The sequence below is a fragment of the Heliangelus exortis genome, chromosome 10 (assembly GCF_036169615.1).
Source record: "Heliangelus exortis chromosome 10, bHelExo1.hap1, whole genome shotgun sequence".
Classification (NCBI taxonomy): Eukaryota; Metazoa; Chordata; class Aves; order Apodiformes; family Trochilidae; genus Heliangelus; species Heliangelus exortis.
The window spans coordinates 14,844,625-14,865,346 of record NC_092431.1 but is presented as its reverse complement, the minus strand read 5'-3'; the positions used below and the strand labels follow the sequence as shown (position 1 = coordinate 14,865,346).

Below are 20,722 nucleotides of genomic sequence, written 5' to 3'. Positions count from 1 at the left end.
ATTCTGTTAACCCTAATGGGATTTACACATGGGAATTTACACTTCCTATGGATGCAGCACTGATGCTTAAAACTGTTGCCAGGGTATTAAAAAAAAAAAAAAAAAAAAAGAAGACAGGCTTAGTGTAGCTAAAGCCAAACCATCACACCTTCTATTTATGTAGCTCTTCACAAGAGCTGTGTATTAAGGAGAGAAGAAAAAGGCACAGAGTGGTTAGTATTTAAACATCCCAGGTGCCAAGTGAGATAACTGCATTTGTCAATGAAGGATGGTGGTCTTACTGGTGTGGGACCAATAAATACTGGTTAAAGGCAGGGAAAGCATTATCTTTCCTTTTTTTATGCGTACTGAAAGTGCTACTGCTCACATATTCTGCTGTATAATGCTGTGCAGTAACACTGCTGCTGGAATCCATTCCCTGTAATACAATAGACATGCAATACAATGACTACAAATTCCCATTGTCCCTGTACCAGCCACTCCTCAACCAAGCTGAAGCAAATCTCTTCAGATTTTTCTCAAGAGAACATTCATCCAATATTTTTCCAAGGTAAAATTAATTGTGGACTAACCTCTCAAATCATCTATTAAACACATGGGAAATGACTGATTTCACTTAGAAAGGCTGAGTAATTTCAGAATATGTGATCCTGAATTCAGTTTTCCAAGAAGAAATTTATCAGATGCAAAGTACCAAAATGTAAGATTGCTGAAGAGCTGAGATTGCAGTGGAAGAGAACAGGAGGTTCTGAGTCTGAATCAAAGGGAACCAGTTAATTATCAGAGTGAGAGACACACAGACAAACATGGGGACCCTGGAGCTTGGTGCCAGGGAGAAATGACATGTGGAACAGAAAGTGGAAGCAGAGGCTGGAGAGCACTTTGACTCCTGGGGGCAGGACCATAGGATTCCCTGGGCTTTCAAGCCCAGGATGTGTGGAGGCACATGGGAGCTGTAACAAGCAGTTAACTCATCTGAGGATGACCACAGTTTACAACATGTATTTGAAGTGGTTTCATGGGTTTTGCAGCAGTCTATCAGACTCATTACGGGTGCTTGTGCTAGAAAGGTTGAATTATTTTCGTAGCACTTTGTCCTAAAAGTACATTTCACTCAAAGCAAGCCATTTTACTCAGGTGGTGTCTTGCCCTCATAGTCTTATATACCAGTCCCAATGAAAACATTTGCAATATGAAGGCCTAATCTTCTGCAGAATAAAATCAAATAAAAGCCCTTAAAAAAATCATGGAGGAATTAGAAAGAAAATCTTGTGTAAATTACTAGAAACACCTCAGACTCCACAAAGTTCCTAATTTAGACTCCCTGACATAAGAATAGCAGCCTGAAACAAAACTACTCAAATAATGCTGGAGTATAAACAAATCAGTACTTTTAGAATAAACCACATTGTAAAATCCACTTGGGTATAGCTGACATTAACATGCAGAATGAAATTATGAAAAACAAATCACTTTCTTTCTTATGCTACTTTTCTTATGCTATTAAATATTTGCAAAATAAAGCCTTTCTAATGTTCTTAGCATCTTTGCCCTTCTTTGGTAATGCAACCCTGACACCTAACACAAATGTAAAGCTTTCTAATACAGATTTGCAGCTGGTTTGATATCCCATTTGTGTCATTCTGCCCTTTTGAAGACAATCATTTTACAGTCAGAACAGTTGAGTTCCTCTCTGTGCAGCATGACCTGCTGTGTCAGCAGCCTTCATTAGCTAAGATAAACTATGCAAAAATTTTGAAATTAAATTAGTGCAGAGATGAATTTAATGGTAACTATGGTTTTAGTATTACAGTGAGCTTTCTCATACATAGAACCATCACTAGGTTACATATCATGAATTTAAGCCTGCATCTTTTCTCTCCCTGTGGGTTTGCCAGGGTATTTGTAATTGAAGCTTTAGGGCTTCTGTATTTTGGATTGCATTCTCCTTTCCACCACATAATTGCAATAGAAGAAGCTACCTGATGATGTATGAAAGTGGGTGTGGGTCTCTTCTCCCCAGTAAGGAGCAATAGAACAAAAGGAAATGGACTCACATTGTGCCAGGGGAAGTTTAGATTAGATAGCAGGAAAAATTTCTTCATTGACAGGGTTGTCAGGCACTGGGACAGGCTGCCCAGGGAGTCATCATCCTTGGAGGGACTTAAGAGATACAGAGACATGGTTCTTAGGGACCTGGTGCAGTGTTGGAGCTGGCAGTGTGCTAGGTTGCTGGTTGGACTTGGTGATCTTAAAGGTCTTTTCCAGCCAAAATGATTCTATGACAGTAAGTGATAAGTCTTTACATATGTGTGCCAGAAATCTTGAAATAGTAATTGATGCTGGTTACAGCAACTGGTCTCCCTAGAAAAAAAAGTATAGGATACAGAGGAAAAAAAGTCTTAGCTATGGACTGCAATAGAGAGGCAGTAATAGGCATGAACTCTCTAATAGTTTTGATACTGTCTGCTTTTGCAGAATATGCCAGCTTCTAGTCAGAGCACATATACACTTGTCAAGGGCCTAAATTGCATGGGCAGAAATGCAAAGTTCCTGTGTGGTGGGTGAGGTCTCCATCCACTTGCTGCTCTTGCAGACAAGCAAGGTTCCCACAGAACTCCTCTAGCACTAAGGTTAATACCCAGTCCCATCTTGGCTACAAGCAGCAACTACTTCCCCACAGTAGCTGCGCTTTCCAGCCAGGGGTTAGAAACAGCATCTGGTACCAGTCTGGTTCAGAAAAGCATATGAGCCATCCCCTTGATCGTCCTAACATGCAGGGTGAGGGACCTGGACAGACTGGAGGGTTGGGCTGATTCCAACGGGATGAGGTTCAACAAGGCCAAGAGCCGGGTCCTGCACTTTGGCCACAACAACCCCATGGGGAGCTGCAGGCTGGGCACAGAGGGGTTGGAGAGCAGCCAGGCAGAGAGGGACTTTGGAAGCTGAACATGAGCCAGCAGTGTGCCCAGGTGGCCAAGAAGGCCAATGGCATCCTGGCCTGGATCAGGAACAGCGTGGCCAGCAGGTCCAGGGAAGGGATTCTGACCCTGTACTCAGCACTGGTGAGGCCACAGCTTGAGTCCTGTGTCCAGTTCTGGGCCCCTCAGCTCAGGAAGGATATCAAGGTCCTGGAGCAGGTCCAAAGGAGGCAACCAGGCTGGTGAAGGGACTCGAGCACAGATCCTATGAGGAGAGGCTGAGGGAGCTGGGGCTGTTCAGCCTGGAGAAGAGGAGGCTCAGAGGAGACCTCATCACTCTCTACAACTCCCTGAAAGGAGGTTGGAGCCAGGGGGGGTTGGTCTCTTTTCCCAGGCAACTCTCAGCAAGACAAGAGGGCACAAGAGGTCTCAAGTTGTGCCGGGGGAGATTTAGGTTGGACATTAGAAAGAATTTCTTTACTGAGAGGGTGATCAGACATTGGAATGGGCTGCCCAGGGAAGTGGTGGATTCTCCGTCCCTGGAGATATTTAAAAAGAGACTGGATGTGGCACTCAGTGCCATGGTCTAGTAAATGTAGCAGTAGTGGATCAAGGGTTGGACTTGATGATCTCTGAGGTCCCTTCCAACCCAGCCAATTCTATGATTCTATGATTCTATGATTTATGTGATAGTACCTTCCAGTGCATTGGATTTCACACTAAGATCATTGAAACAAGTATTGCATTGTTCATTTTGTATTTCCATTTTTTTGTAGCGATATTGACATTTTACATTCCAATGCTATTTGTCTTGAAGCAATGAGTGTAAGAAGCACACAGCACATTGCTACATATTTTCAGTTTTCACGCAATGTTGTTTTCAACCTAAGAATGCTCTAGAGGGGAAATATACCACAACAAAGACACATATGAAAGAAAGAAATAGTTATCCTGAGATGTCTCTCCCTTCCTACTCATTCATCCATCTTTGGTCTCTCTGCAAAAATATCCACACAGTGGATGGGTCACAAGAGAAAGGACAGACAGAAATATGATTGAGCAAGCAAAAAAATTAAAAGGTTCATTTCCCTGAAAAAACTCTGCAGCAAGTGGGGAATAGACACCACAATTATTTCATAATATTCTAAATTATGTACTATTTCCAATCATATGTCCAATCACATTCTGTGGGGACATCACCACTGCACCTGTACTTCTTGTCAACTAATCCTGCTACACCATACTCCAGCAGCCAGCCTGCCCAAAAGCCCAGATTAGGGATGAGTCTGGATCAGCACATACCCAGTCACAGTTCTGTGCTGCTAAGCCCCCCATGTCAGGAAATGGAGTTGCTAACAGGTTGATGCAAAAGGATGCCAGAATTCAGACCAGTAATTTGGACAGGCACAGACAGGACCTCTGTAGGCTGGCTGTCCAAGACCAGTTTATTTTCTACTTTATTTCCTGGTCCACCAGTCATGCCTATACATATATTTTTAGTTGTGTGTGCCCAACATCCACACATGCATATGCATATAGGTAAGTACATACAATCTTCTTGTATTTGTACCTATATTACCCTCAAATATACAATTAAATTACTAGAGCCTTCACTGTATTATTTAGAACACTACTTTCAATTTTCCATACATTTAATTGCATCTTTCTTAAAATAAATCCATGAAATTATTTTTACACAGCACTGCAATTAATCTTAGTTGAGTATTCAACTTTAATGAAATTAATATTTAACAGATTTCTGCAATCTGTCCAAGATTGCTTGCTGAAGAAGAACATTGTTTCTACTGCTGCATTTGAAGAAAGAATTCTTTAAACTCTGAGGAAATGAGAAAGAAAATTAAGATTTCACAACAGTATTTGTGATCATGTCCTCATACAACACTCCTGAAACATAAAAAGATACCACGTATCTGGGAAGCAGTTGCTATAAAATTGTTCTCATGCAAGTAATCCTTACTCAGTCCTTTGTCAAATTCCAGCCATTTAAGAAAGCTCAGAGTTTCCTGGAAAGTCAACATTTTCTTTCAGAGAAATCAGCCAGGGAGCCATATGACAAAATAGAAGTGCTGAAATAAAAACCCTAAATCAGAGTTGATCCCTTTGCATTTTTTTCAATTTTTGCCAAGACATATTTTTCATTATGTTTTATATTTGAGGGCAAAAAACTTCCTCCTCAGTTGAAAGCCAATACATAGCAACAAACACATCTTTTGTCTCATAAGGATTTACTATTTTATCACTGAGTGAATCTTGGGAAAACAAGACTTAAGTCTTCTGATAGAAATAACTGACCTTTATGAATAACGATAAATGAAAGTACCTTATGGTTTGGGGGCCTGTAATTTTCACTTTTCTCTGTATTTTCAGCTGTCATAGATTAAAAAAAAAAAAATATCTAGAATAATTCTGCTATTAGAAGCCATGAAGATAAAATACTATGATCTGTACATTCACGACATCAGACATCCACTGTCAGAAAACATGAAGCTGCTGTGCAAACTACAGAGATTTGTAGAAATTACTTCTGTCTCTCCTGATCTTAGCAGAGAAAGCAAAGAAACGGTGGCACAGTACAAAGCCTTTTTTTTTTATAGGGCTATTATTATTAACTGATGAAAAGTTGTCTTCATAACTACTGTGATGGCTATAAGCTATGCAAGGATGAAATGCAACCAACTAAAATATGTTAGACTGGGTTAAACCACAGTAACCCTCTCTGCTGCCTTTGACCTTCACAACCCCAGTAAGCCCTCTCTTACTTGGAAGTATGAGCTTCAGTAGACCACCTCCCCTCATTTTTTCCTTCATCATTTCCTGTCAACAAGTTTTCATCAATGGTCTCCCAGAATTCCCTTTCACCCTGCTATATTGCCCCTCCAGCAAATACTGGAATGGTGAAAATTCCCCATGAGAAGCAGGGTCTGTCAACGTAAGGCTACCCCTAGCTTCCTGTGGAAGGCTTCATACACTCATTCTTCCTGATGCAGCCCACAGCAGACACCCAACACACTGTCACCCATCCCCAGGCAGACCTCTGTGCATTCCAGCTTCTTACTCACATGAAGAGCAACTCCTCCCCCTCATTTTCCCAGCCTGTACTTCCTAAAGAGCCTGCATCACTCCACTGCAGCACCCCAACCACACGAGCCATTTCACCATCTCTCCATCATCCCAACAAGACCACGGCCCTGTACCTGCATGTGCAGGTCTCTAATTCTCCATCCTCATCCTCCACATTGCACACGTGAGTGTGCAGACATTCCAAAGGCACACCAGCATGTGAGCTTTCCACAAAGTGTCATGCAGAGGATTCCTTCGCAGGCATCTCCTTGCTTACATGAGGTGACTCTTCAGCCCTGTTTTGTAGATTGCGTCCCCTTCATTCACATCTGTCACTGTTTCAGACACTAAATGGACAGTGACAGATGCTCTCTGTTATTCCCCACCACCCTCCCAGGGGAAGATGAAGAAGGGAATAAAGTAGAGAGACTTCAAGCTTGGAAGAAAAAACAAATGTATAGACAAATATGTAAATGTGGAGCTTGCCCTCCTCAGGTGTCATTACTGCCCAACCAGAACAGTCCCACACTGGACTGGGCAGCAGAAGGGGGTGCCCAAGCCCAGGGTCTCAGGGACAGCTCGCAACAGACTTGGGGCAACCAAGCTGGTCCTGCCTGGGAAGGCAGAAGGTGACCTGTAGGTCTCCAGGGAGAACATGAGCAGGAGCAGACCTTACCCCAGGTAGCACACCAGCCAGAGAAGCCTCCAGAGGACTCTTTTGGGAGCCATTTTATACTGAGCACCATGGGCAGGAACACTGTGATTGATCCATTTGGGTCTCCTGACCCATCCTCTCTTACCACGGGCTCAGCTGCTCCACATTCTCACTGCCACATCCATAGCCTGGCACCTGCTGGTGGGGACCCAGGCAAGGTTTTCTATCCTGGTCCTCTAAACCAGGACAACATCACCCAGGCACTTGCTGAAGACCCAAGCAGCACAGTACAGGGTTGACTTTCAGCTGCTATAGTTCTTTTTTTTACATTTATTCTGAGTAAAATGTCCCAGAGCCTCTGGTAAAGATACTGCCAAGCTACTTCTGAGCCTCACCCGAAATATCTGTCTTAGTACCATATTTCAGAGCTCTACCCTGTTCACAGTAGTCACTGAGTCTTTGCAATAAAAACTCCTAATGCCCATATGTGGCAAGCATTTGCTGTTTACACAGCCATTAGCCAATCTTTCCAGAAGATTTCTTTCTTGCATGCCATTTTCTTACTCGGGTTACAAGTGCAAAAAACAGAGGCCTGTAGGAATATGTTTTAACAGGCAAAAACTCAAACATGAAGTCACAGCCACAATTTTTTTCAGATGTGCTTTTCAGCATAGTCTTAGGGCAACAGAAAGAGGCCTTTTTTATTTTTTGTTCCCGCTTTTATGGTACGATTTGGTTTTAAAGATCTTTTCTTCAGGCTGGTATCTACACTGAAAGCAAGATTTAATCAAGAATTACGTTGCTTAATACTGCTTTACAGAGCTTTGATTGATTGATGCAGTCTTCCTTTAGTCATATGACAAAGGAATGGAATAAGGGATGATACAGGCTCCCTGTCTGGTCTCTCCATGCTCTGTAGTGTTCATTCCAGACTTAGCAAAACTGCTTTTTAAGATGAGGGAAAAAAAAAAAAAAAGGTCATAGCCTCTCACAAACTACTGTATCAAAGAAATATGCAAATCTTTCCTTGTTCCACATTCTCTTTAGCCTCCCACTACAATTATTAAATTACAGGGTATTAAAAGAAACTAAATAAAGCTCTCTGGAAAGACGAATGCTAGAGATGCAAAATCCAAATGCCAAATAGAGAGCATGCAATTAGCTTCTTAAATAATTCTTATCACATTTCATGCTAATATTAGTACTTCCAAAAAACAATAGAGTATGCAATATTCCCAGAGACACTCCAATGAAACAGTATTGTGAGGCACAGAGAAGGAATCTTGGTGAATTCCTACATTTTGATGTTACTCTCAAATAACAATTATCTCCAGTTAGAAGTAGAAATTATTTTGCCCTCCAAAAATAATTGGTAATACTTATATACTGAGAAAAAATTGTAGGGTTTTGTTTTGTTTTGTTTGTTGGCTTTTTTCTGAACCAATGCAGCAGCAAAAATGAGGCTTTTCCTCTTAGATTTTTCCGAGAGCACAAATTAGCACGGTTACTTAATTGGGCTCTCCAAGTAAGTATGCAGCAATGAGCATTAGACTCTCCTCATTGCTTTTTAAAACCTTTATGTCTTTCCAGGTCCCATAGCCTTCCAGATTTTAATGGCCTTAATGAAAAAAAAGAGCATTGTTATTCAATTTGACTCCAGCAGATCTTCACCCAGAATGACAATGTCGCCATTCACCAGGCTATTGTTAGACTTGTGTCATCCTTTCTATTCTCAATCTCATTTTTCAGGAGTTTTTAACTTGCCAGGCATTATCCTTCCTTGAGTCTCAGACCTAGCAAATAAAGCTGATCAGTCTGTTGTTCAGTCATTCTGTCTGTCTATTAGCTACACACATGATGTCCATTTCTGTAGCACACAATGGCAACAGGCAGAACCATCCCTTTGGTGTGCTACTCAGCACAGCAGCTCAAAATCACTGTTGTTCTAAAAAGTGGGGTTTGGCAAATAATTTACCCACCATCCAGTCTAATTCATTTGTACTTCCTGATGACAAAAAATGAGATAACTGAATTTTTGAAGGCGTGAAGTTTAAATATTTTCTTCTCATGGCTTGTCATTCTTTGCATGTACAAGATCTCAAAGATTTTTCTCACCCAGGATAGGTATATAGCATGGTGTCACAAACTGAGCAGACATAATTTCTTTTGATTTAATATCTTGTAATATCTTAAGCAATTTTACCACACTCAAGAGCATATTCTGTACCGGAGATTACACCACACCAGAACAAGATCATGAAAATCGAGTTTACATTGCTGCAAATGAACAAAGGACCAAATCCTCATCATTTGGATTGCCAGGCTATACCAAGGAAGGCAAAGGGAATACATCTATACATCTATTTTGCTAAGTGAAAAAAAAGGAGTGAAAACCATTGCATTTAAGGAGGAAATGTAGGATTTGTGGGTATCTCCTTACACTGTAGGAGTATTATTTCTCAAAGCTCATCTTGTCCTTTACAGCTAAGTCAAACAGCCCATCTGTATTACATGCAGTTGGAATGTGAAGAACTTTTCTGTTTCATAAATCTGCACTGTTGCTCCTGCACATTAATGGTGCTCAAACAGCTACCTCAGGCTTCCATCTCCCTTGTTTCCACAGGCTGTGTTGGTAACCCTAAAGCCCTTTGTGTAAGGCTGTGATTCAGACCAGGAATTGACTGCAACCTGGAGTGAGATGCCACCTCAGCATGATGTCAGATATTCATTTTAGAGTAAAAAGTTTGCAATAACATACCCCAAGAACTAGCCAGAGTAGGACTGAAAATTGGGTATTAGATGAGCATACTCAGCAGTGCAGCTCTCAGGGAGAAAATTATTATCTAGAAGAAAATATTGCTTTCTAAATGCTGGATCAAGTGCTGGAGAAAATTAGAAGATGAGAAGAGCAGATGGTTCTCTCTCAGACCAGGAAAGACTGAAGAGAGACAGTAGGATTGAGAGCTAATGAAAAAAACCTAGCATCTGAACTCCCCTTCCCTTGCTTTTCTTTCCTGTGCCTTATCTCAGAGAATAAATAATGCAAGTTTGAATAACCAGTATGACTGCAGAAGTCACTAAAAAATTACCAAAGCCTTGTCAAAAAGCTTTCAGCCTATGAGAACTGCATTGACAGAGCCACACTTGGAACTGCCTTGACAGAGCCAGACTTGATCCACTCAAAGTGCTCAGGAAGTGAAAATGTGTTTCTGGAAGAAAAGAATTACTTGGCAGTTTGCTCCTTGCTCTGGAGCTGAAATCAGAGGTCAGATTAGATACAGACTTCTGCATCCTCCCTCATTTAAGAGATGCTTACAATGGAGATTTTCATTATCTCATCTTCCCTGAAAATTATTTTTAAGATCAGATAACCAGTATATGAGCTGTTTTACAAAATAATATCTCTATACACATAACCATCAATTGCATTTATCTATTAAAGTGGCTGATTCGATTTGCTAATCAGAAAGTTCTTAGACATGATTGCACGCTCTTAAAGGTGATGACTGAGATCACCATTGCAGAAGTGAAAGTTTCCCATTTCCTAGCTGGCATTATAGTCAGAATATGCTTTGAGCTGACTAGATGTATTATCACCTGTCAGCTATTTAGAGTTCCTATTAAGTCAGAAGCTAGACCCACACTATGGCGGGGAAAACTGCATCTGCTTCAAGACATCAAACTGACATTTCCTGGAAAGAAAATACCCCACCTGTTCACTAGACTCTTTGGAGATGCCAACAGGACAAGGAAATATTATTTTCAGGATAAGGAACTGAAAATAGATTAGCCAATATTAAACCTTTGCACTACATTGCTAACTCTAAAACATTACTCACTCTAATATATTACTCAGGACTGGAAGTATTTGTATTAAATATGGTACTGGCTGGAGACTGTGCAAGAGAATAAGGCAGAGGTCTAAGGCCAGTAATAACGACTCTTGGGGGGCAAAAACTGCCCTGAAATAAATGGATTACTATTTTTTTAGCACTTTGACTAGAAACTGTCTCCTCAGTGATTCTTAGCTCTTTCTTATAACATGTCCAATGTTTCATTGAGCTATGAGCCTATTAATCCTAGACCCTGGTTTTATGTCATGTAGCAGTGAAAATAACTGCAGGTATGCAGCTTGTTATGTCCCTGCAGATAATTTGTCATTCTCACCAGCCACTGAGTTATCAGGAACTCAAACTGTCAGATCACTAAAATCATTGGTTCAAATTTCTTAATTTGAACTATATCTTCAGAAATGTCTTTCCTGCTGATGAAAGGAGTTCGCTAAGCAACAGCTTCAGCATTTTGTCTTGTGATTGAAACCCTGAGAGCAGTTATAAATACTAGAAAATGGAATGCCTGGGCCACAGAAGATATTCAGCAATATGACTCCTGTTATATTAAAAATCTCCACTGGCATAAAGTGAAATAGATGTAAGCAATGTTTTGCCTATAGTACCCAAAGGAAATGCAAGCAGGCACTTTTGTAGGATTGAAAAACACATAGTTTATATTAATTTCAAAGAAAGTTAATTCACTGAATTTTTTTTTTTTTTTTGTATTTTAAAATAATTTAATTTTTAATTATTAGAGAAAAACCACACAAACATATACGTGAAAACTAGCAGGCTAATTAGCTAGGTCAGGCAAAAAGAATATAAATAGCTTTATAGAGATAAACAGTGTACATGTTTCAAGAGCCAAGTAAGTAAGATTTAAAGATTTTCTGGCTTCATAAAATGTAACTTACTCTTAGGGCTTTAGAAATCAATCTTGTCACTGAATTTCACATTCTAAGGACTGCATGCATGAATCACAGATTTGAGAGTACCAGGTTTTTCGACTGTACACATGTAACCTTTCTACCCATCTCTCACTTCCCCCTCAGATTAGCCTTACTTTTTAAAAAATGATCAGGAAGATACAAGATATCTCCAGGAATTTATCTGGGAATAGTAGGTGGTAATTGTGATGTTAAGAAACATTATTATTATTACATTATTATGGTTATTTTTAAACTCTGTCTTGCTTTCAGCTTCACTATTCTGAGTATCATGTTCTTTACCTGTAATTCTGCAGTTCTGGTTTCTAATGGATCCAATTTCAGGGTAACACTCTGAATAGAATTTTGAAATACAGCTCTTCTTGCTGTGGAATTCCAAAGCTTTTAAGTTATAAAAATTGTATGTGTTTGTATATTTGCTACAGATACAATACACTGCAGCAATTTGAGGTAATTATGGTCCTTGGAAGTCAAGGCTTTGTGGCAATTACTGGAGTCAAACCTGAATGCCTTTTAGCTTGCTCAGAATTTTATTCTACTATCTACCCTAAAACGAGAACAAGGTTAGCAGATCTGTTCATTTGCTGATTGCATATCTATTCCAGTAACCACAGGAGATGAAACTTAGATTTTCCTTTTGTGTGTAATGTTTTAATATAGGGGGCTAAAAGGTACCATAGTGTTCCTGCTCTACAGTTCTTCATAAAGAACTGCAAGCATTTTACCACTTAACATGAATTACGAAATCCTAATTCAAGGGAGCTCTCAAATGGTAAGTAAGAACTCTAACAAATCCCACAAAATTTGCTGTATTTCTAATGAACAGACTAGTAGTATATTTAATAAATAGGATAATTTAATCATCATTTCTGTTCAGATGATCTATTTAATTATAAATTCTTGTAACTAAAAACATAATTTTCTAAAATTAATCTGACTTTCCAGCATTCTGACTAATTTGCAAGGAAAATACTTTTTACTCCTTTTCTTGTAGCACAGATTCCTGCATGCAACTGCTGGGACAGAAATTGCCTCCAAAGCATTTGCAGAGAAGGACAAATATTCCTTGTTCTGCTATGAATTCAACAACAATATTTCTCAGCACTTTAAATCATTAGTTCAACGGCAGAATTCCAACTCCATTCATACTGAAATCCTTTATGGTCTCTTTGTAAGATCCTTACAGACCTTTAAGATATCTTGATTTTGTAAACTCTCTAATAGAGGCTAACTTGACTTGATTTCAATTAGGATTCTTGTTCTTGGCCCATTAGGTTGCAAGTATATAAAAAGAATCTCTTTATGATACTATTTGATTATTATTCTGTATAAATTATTATATCTGGTTTCATGATAAGAAGCAACTGACAGTGCAGTAATAAGCATCATTTAAGAAAAGAAAATACAAACTTTTTTGATGTTATCTTTGATATTTCTAAACTTTGTCATGGTTCTAAAAGAAATAATGATAATTCAGATGCGTGGAACTTTAAAAAAAGTGACAGCTTGATTAAAAATTTTCTCTCATATTTTGAAGGGTTTGAAATTTGTATTTCAAATACGTGGAAGATTTTTAAACAAAATGTATCACTGAAGAATATTGACATCTTTCACTCAGAGGATGCAGATAAAAAGATGCTGACTACTTCAGTAAAAAAAAAAATTAAAATTAATAGCTGCACATGCCTTAATTTTTTTTTTGTGATAAAATAAAGAATAATTAAATATGGATGTTAATATATTGTATATTTATACATAAATGCATGTATATATGTACACAGGTATAGAATTTTTCATTTCTCATTATCAAAGCCTTTTGGAAAAGTTATTCTTAGCAGATAATTATGTTGTGTTTGTCTAATAAAACTGAAAAAGAAACATTACACTAACATCTTGGTCATCAAAGATGCAGAGAAGTCTGAGACACTCAATGACTTTGCCTCAGCCTTCACCAGCAAGGACTCTGGTCACACCCCCCATGTTACAGAAGCCAAGGGCAGGGACTGGGAAAGGGAATAACCCCCCACTGTAGATTAAATCATTTCAAGCCCTGTTTTTGACCTTTTGTTAAATGACATTCTTCTTTTCTGAGCAATGCAGGTGTAATTTCCAGTATTTTACAAGGACTTTTATGCTGAATTTTAGTTCAGATTCCTTTGATACCCAGCACATTTCAGGAAGCCAAGGTGTGCTCCAATGTGTAATGTCACATAGGAAAAGAGACACAATTCTCACCCTAAATGAGGCATTAAAATCCCACTACTTTATCTACAACTTCAACAAATACTCCAGTCAATGTGCAGCTTTTCTGTCCTGCTCTAACTCTGAAAGCATTTAGAAAATAAAGACCTTGTGGTAGAGAGCTTGAGCTTTCATTTGTGAGTCCAAATGCTGTTCCAATGTGCTTTTTAGAGTCGGCTTTACAGTCCCCCAGACTATAGCAAGCCATACTGCCAGGCTAAGGCAGGGGAAGAAGCAGCTGTGCAAAAATGCAAAGGAAAAAATATACACATGCAGTAGATCTTGCTAGCCTAGCCCACTGGGCCTTTATTGTTGGTCACAGCATGGATCTGACACTGTGGAGTATATTTACAGCATGGGGTATGGAGAACTGCACACACAAACAATCGTGAGAACAGTATATTTTTTCTTATGTGAATGCCCTGAAAATTGACCCTGTTGGGATGTAAATGGAGAATTGCATTGTTGTGGAAATTCTACTGGTCCGTGTGCTTTTCAAGTGTTGAATTTTCTTTTTCAGTGATCAAAAGTGTCTCAAGTCACAACAGTCAAAGGCGGCAGAGACCACATATTGCTCTAATTCTGGTCTTCACGACATCTTGCAGAGATTAATGGTTGAAAGATTAGAAGCTTTTATTCCTTTATCCCAAACTGACACCATATGAAAAGAGTGGCCCTTCAATATCTTCTCTTTTTATTTTTGAAGCTATACCATGTAAATTAAACAGGGAAAAATCACGTCAAAGCTAAAAGAAAGAGTTTCTTTACTCTTATTTTATTTAAAGCCCTGCAATATCTTCTCTTGCTCAGGTAGTATAATAATCACCCTTCCCCTTGAAGTGTGAGTACTTCAGCCTTCTGTTGGAAATTGCTTACTCTCTGCTTCTCTTCTTTTCCCATAGAATTTCTGAGTCCCTGTTTACAAAGCTTCTGTTCACATAAATGATAACACCAAGGAATATTACAACTGTCCTCATCAGTAAGATATGGTACTTTCAGGGCCTTCTTATCACAGTTTAGTCCAGCAGCAAAAGGAAAGGCTGCTAGAATTGTGAGAATTGTGTCTGTTCTGAATCTCAGCAGGAAACCATCTCTGGCAGAGGTTCTTGGACATTCTTTACACTCATGAGATAGGTAGCAATGAGAAAACAGATTACTGTGGGCCTCCTCCTGCATGTTTTAAGAAACTGAGCTTCATCACCACTGAACATTGTCACTGACTTCTAGAGGCTCTGGTAGTAAAGAGTGGATTTCTAAATTAGTTCCTCAAGGAAACACTTCTTTTAAAAAACTTTTTGCAACCTCTCCATTTGAAGTAACCAGAGCTCACAACTGTACTATCAATATTGGTGATTTCAGGGTGTATATCTATACGTAGCTCCAGCAATTGTAACAACAGTTTTGTGGTATTCCTACTCTAGCAGTAAAACACTGAAAAAAAGAATCATATTTTACAACAAAAAAAAAATTTCCCATGATCTGCTTCAATAGAGGAACAAGCTTTTGTAACAGGTAAAGTAAAAAATCCTATTATTTCTTTAGCTGTAAAAAGGAAATGTTATACTATAAGGCTAATAGAGAAAAGCTGACATATGGCATTGTTGATAGTATTATACAGCTCAGTATTTATTTCAAATTCCTCACACAGTCAAATAAAAGGATTGGTTCATCACCCATGCCATTATTTAAATAAGGAAACTATACCTTCTTCCACCTACAAGTAAATTTGAAAAAGGAAATTTGAAATACTGTCCAATTTTCAGATACCAAAACTGTTCCATATGGAAAGCTGAGATGCTTGCAAAGCTTACTACAGTGACAGAATTAAATGTGAATTAAACCACAATGCCCTGACTCTTCAATCATTAAAGCAATCTGAAAATAAGAGCTGACAAACAGACTGAGTAGGAAGGTACATTTTCACAAAGTTGTCTTTCCAAGAGAAAATTAATATTAGCTTCCATTTTTCAGTTAAATTAAAACAGTGAAGATTACTCATTCTTTAAAAGATGTTAGCACACAACTTACTGGTAATGTATGAGCAATGAAAGTTGACTTAAGTGCAGAAGTGTTGTGGAAACACGCCTTGTGTATCAATGCTATTTTTAAAAATCAACCTAATTTATGTTGAAAAGTTCAAAATCTTAATTTCTGCTTATTTAAACACATGTAGAATTTTTATACTTAGATTAAAAAGTAAAGGTACACTCTGACATCACCCATAATTTACATGGATGGTGTACTAGCATCCCTTTGGGAACTTCCACTCTTGAATTAAATAGAATCACAGTTGAAAGAATATTTATCCTGACTTGGATCTTCATAAAACAGCAAAAATGCTGCCTATAGATGAGTTGGTAAGTGGGGGCTTTGGTTACCCACTGAAACCAAAATGGACCTCAGAAGCCATAGAAACAGACAGAGAAAGCACAAAAGGGCTGTATGAATCTCCTAGTGTATACAAATATTAACAGAGGAACATTCAGTTTCCAGGACTATCTAGAGCTAAAATGTTTATTGAAAGCTGAGTCTCTAAGCTACAGAAAGTCCCTCTTACACAGACTAACTTCTTGTCAAGGCAACTGCTGCCTCTTTCTTGTCAATCAGTTCAATACCTGCTGTCACTCAAAAGATGCAGTACTCTGGTCACTGAGCAAAAAAGCTCGAAACCTCTCCAGAGTTAGATCTTACTATCAGAATCTCATTTGAATCTCCATCACTATTCTTGTCTATATTATAATCAACATCTGACAAGCCAATATGCTATCAAAGATCTGAGTGTTTTAAATGAAGAATCATTATCTAGAATATTGACTTGCATAAGGACAGAACATAAATACTTTAGGTATTGGTAGACCTCAATATTCTCACAAAAATGTCTTCAAGTGTTGTATACCAGCCTTGCTTCTTTAAAATTAATTTAAAATAAAATTATTACTATTTCCAGCAGACAGAGATCAGGCTCCCAAAACAGTATAATAATAGTATCATAGTACCAGTTCAAGCACAGGTAAAGACCATTATAATGATACACCCAAAACAAGGCAAAGCTTTTGCATATTTCCCTTAGAAGAACCTTTTATGTCTGCAGGTAATACAAAAATTCCTCTTACATTTCATTTTCAACCAGAGGCTTACAGCTCTCATGAATTATTACCTAAGAAAATAAAGTAATGAAAAATTAGTTTTACAACAGACCCTGCAACTTAGAGTGAGACAGAAAAGTATCTTCTGAATAATAATTTTTTGAGCTCAGCAGCTGTCATGAAGACACTTGAGAAAAGTGATGGGAGAAGGAGACTACCTTGTTAACACATCAAGCTTGAGCACAACTGGCTTAATGTCAATCCAGTGCTCTTTTCATCTGCATGCAGCAACAGAACATTGAACACTGTCTAGACAAGGGATGGCTCCCAGTCTCCTCTGCCACTTACTCCTTACCACCAATCTTTTCATTTATATACACATTTGGAAAACAACCTATACTTGCAGAGAGAGACATTTAACCATCTTTCAGTGTCCTTAAATTTCACTACTTTGCACAACCTACAGAGTGCTGGTTTGGGACCACACATCACAGAAAGAGGTTTAAAGACTAAATGAAATGCAGGAAATTCCCATGAAGGTGTGGGAGGAACTGACAAGGTTTTTGGCCTTCGGTTTTCTAACACTCACCTTGACTGCTATTACCTGGCAAAGTAAAGGCAGAGGGTATAAGAAGTGCAAATCATGGACCATTTCCCACACCTCTGACTCCAAGCTTATTACAAGGAAACCTCTTCTTATTCTGACATTAAGGAAGCAGAAACAAGGAAACCTCTTCTTATTCTGACATTAAGGAACCAGAAACTCAGCCTGCTTCATACTTCATATTCTTTTGAATTGAATTCTTTTGGTTGGGAAAGACCTTTAAGATCATCAAGCCCAACCAATAACCTAGCACACTGCCAACACTAAACCAGGTCTCTAAGCACCACATCTCCACATCTTTTAAATATGTCCAGGGATGGTAACTCAACCACTTCCCTGGGCAGCCTGTTCCATTGACTGACAAGCCTTTCAGTGACAAAATTTTCCCTAATATCCAATCTGAACCTCCCCTGGCACAACAAGGTCATTTTCAATTGTACTATTGCTGGTTACTTGAGAGAGGAGACCACCAGTAGGTGCTGTACCCTCAGTGCCAGCAAAAACCAGAGAGGAATCCTTCTCTCTAGTCTTTTCATCTCTTCTCTTCAGCAGACACGTCCTATTTTCTTTCTGCACATCCAGATTCATTTGCAGGTAACTGTGGAATTCCTCTGCCTAAAATTCTGAGGCAAAAGTAGCAGAAATAGAGCTCTGCCCCCAGATGCAAACTTTCAAAGAGATGTCAATTGAACATGTCCTTATTAATATTGACACACATAGAAAAACCATTAAAGGTCAAGTGTGAGGCTCAGTTGCTGGGATAATAGGTTTTGTGTTGGACACTCCTGAAAACTAGGAATTTTATCTCATCCAATGGAAAGCCAATAGATAAACTCCATTTTTGAAATAGTATACAGAAGCAAGGGTGGCACATTCGATTGAGGAGATGTAGACCCCACATTGCAGATTCTTATAGATGATGTGGAATGCACAATACCTTCATGCCCTTCATTAAATTCATAACCTTCTGAGGGGTTGAAATTTTTACCTGACTTCTTGGATCCTTCTCTTCCATCAATAATAGGGTGCACCCAGGGTAGTGGCACTGTAATTATGTTCTTCACTTTCGCACCAAGAGGAGGATATAACGTGAAAGCCATTTCAATTGCTTGATGCTTTTTGATGCTTCTTACAGCAGCAGTGGAAGCTGAAGAAAAAATATAAAATGACCAACATCTTTCCTCTGACATACAAATGCAAGTCAAACTCACAGTAATAATCTGTACAGATAGATTTTCTTCTATTACAAAACGAAACACATGAAACTGGAACGATGAAATTCTGCAAGTGAAACAGTTGAGATGTATGTTGTTTTATAAGCTGTGGAACTGCTGGGTGTGATTAAAAAGCAGGGCAAAGGTGTCCAGTATGGAAAGAATTAATTGACTACTATTCTACTGCTTTGGCTAGTTGAATATGAACATATGGTCTATTAAGATAATCACTAAATAAGACGGTTCAGTCTTTTCCAACTAGAGTCCAGTGGTAAGCTCAACTAAAATTTTCAAAGGTTCAGAACTCACCAGGGGATGAACGTGTCATTGTTCTGCAGGCCATGTGAAAATCTGAAGCTCAATACTTGCTGGTTATCACAGAATCATCAAATGATTCATGTTGGAAGGGATCTTTAAAGGTTATCTAGTTCAACCCATCAGGTTCCACTATATCAGGTTCCTCAGAGCCCAGTCCAACCTGACAATGAATGTTGCCAGGTATGGAGCATCCACCACCTCTCTGGGCAACCTGTTCCAGTGTTTCAGCACCCTCATCATAAAAAATGTCTTTCTTCTACCTAGTCTAAATCTACCATTTCACTTCAAAAGTATTACCCCCTGTCCTACCGCAAGAGGCCACGCTAAAATTTGGCCCCATCTTTTTTATAGGCCCCTTTTAGTACTGAAAGCATATGGATCACAAACTGGAACACCTGAAGTAACACCATTAAATCGTGTGCTTAAATGAAATATTTAACAGTACCCTACCCTGTTAAAAATAGACAGAGTTAAAATTTAAGAAGAAACCATTCTCACCACATTTTTTGTACACTGATCTTCAAGAGCAGCTGATCATAACTTAAATGGAACAAGTCTAACATGAAAAGGAGTCCAGCAAGGAACCTGATACTGTCAGTGTACCTCATGCATGTGCTTGTACTGCATTCAGGAATCCTGAGTCCTCATGAGACCAAGGAGCCCTGGCACTCAGCTGTGGAGGGCTGAATTCCTTGGAAACTATAGGCTTTGTCCTGACCAGTGGAAGAGTTACAGCAATGTAAATTTCTTGATATGACTTTTTTTGTTAGCAGCAATTAGGATAACCTCTTAAGAAGCATGTTAGGGGAGTAGGGCAATGCTCCCTTCTGAATAACATCCAAATGCAACCCATGTCCAGGATGCTGGTACTGATGCTCAGGGTAGGAGCAGCTGTTGCATCCTCTGGGAAAGGGAAGTGATCCAAATGCCTTAAAGCACTCCATTGATAGCAGTTTTGGTCTTTAACCATTAGGGCTATATCTGAAGCTACATCTCTAGGAAAATGGATCTATATTACAGGAGGTATAAATTTCAAGGCCCAACCAGTACTGAATTTCCAATGTTTTGTTTTTACAGTTCAATAAAATAATTTTGTGTTACCTTCATTTGTTGCTATATAAAATAAAGTGCATGTCACACATTTTGTCATACCATTTTTATTTAACGGTTCTTTTTCTACACCCATTAGTTTAAAAAGTTATAACAAGGCAAATAATTTATCAAAATGAAAAATGCTGCACTCCTGGAGCAAGGAAAGGGGAGTCTAAATAGAATGTCCCTGTTCTTAAATTAATGGAACCATCTTATATTTCATATTTTTCTCTTTAGTACTTATGTAAGAACTCAAAGACCATTAATTAAGAAGTACTGAATCACAATTTATAGCTGAAGGGCAAAACTGCTAAAAAAGCATTTAAAAGTCATATCATCAAGTGATACAGTCTAGGAAAATAAATGCAATAATCATTGATCTCCAATATAATTAAATGGATGTAAAACATGACAAGGAGGAAAGACAACACAGTGCATTGAAACTTGACTTGGACTCACAGATGCTGGACTAATCAAGGGTACATACTAGGGAAGGATCAGGTTTATAGACAAGAACTTTCAGCTTCATAAAAATAATATTAAATTTTTTTTTTGTTAATTTTCTAGGTTTTAATAGGAGTAATGGTTAATAATTATTATTTATAAAGACAGTTTTGGGTTTTTTTGCAGCTACTCGCTGGCCAGGCTCAGCTGCTGGTATTGTGACAATTTACATTTGTGTCCCCTGGAATCACTGCAGAGTTTAGTTGTCCTTTGTAAATCCAGCTCT

At 38.7% G+C, this 20,722-nt stretch overlaps 1 protein-coding gene across 2 annotated transcripts in view; it reads right to left on the bottom strand.

Moving 5' to 3' along the window:
- IQCM (IQ motif containing M) overlaps positions 1 to 20,722 on the bottom strand; it is a 143,854-nt gene that overhangs the window by 5,434 nt on the left and 117,698 nt on the right. For both annotated transcript variants that reach the window (XM_071753692.1, XM_071753693.1), the window contains exon 12: positions 18,357 to 18,515. In XM_071753692.1, coding sequence (XP_071609793.1) covers positions 18,357 to 18,515 — 159 coding nt within the window. The remainder of the gene's footprint in view (positions 1 to 18,356; positions 18,516 to 20,722) is intronic.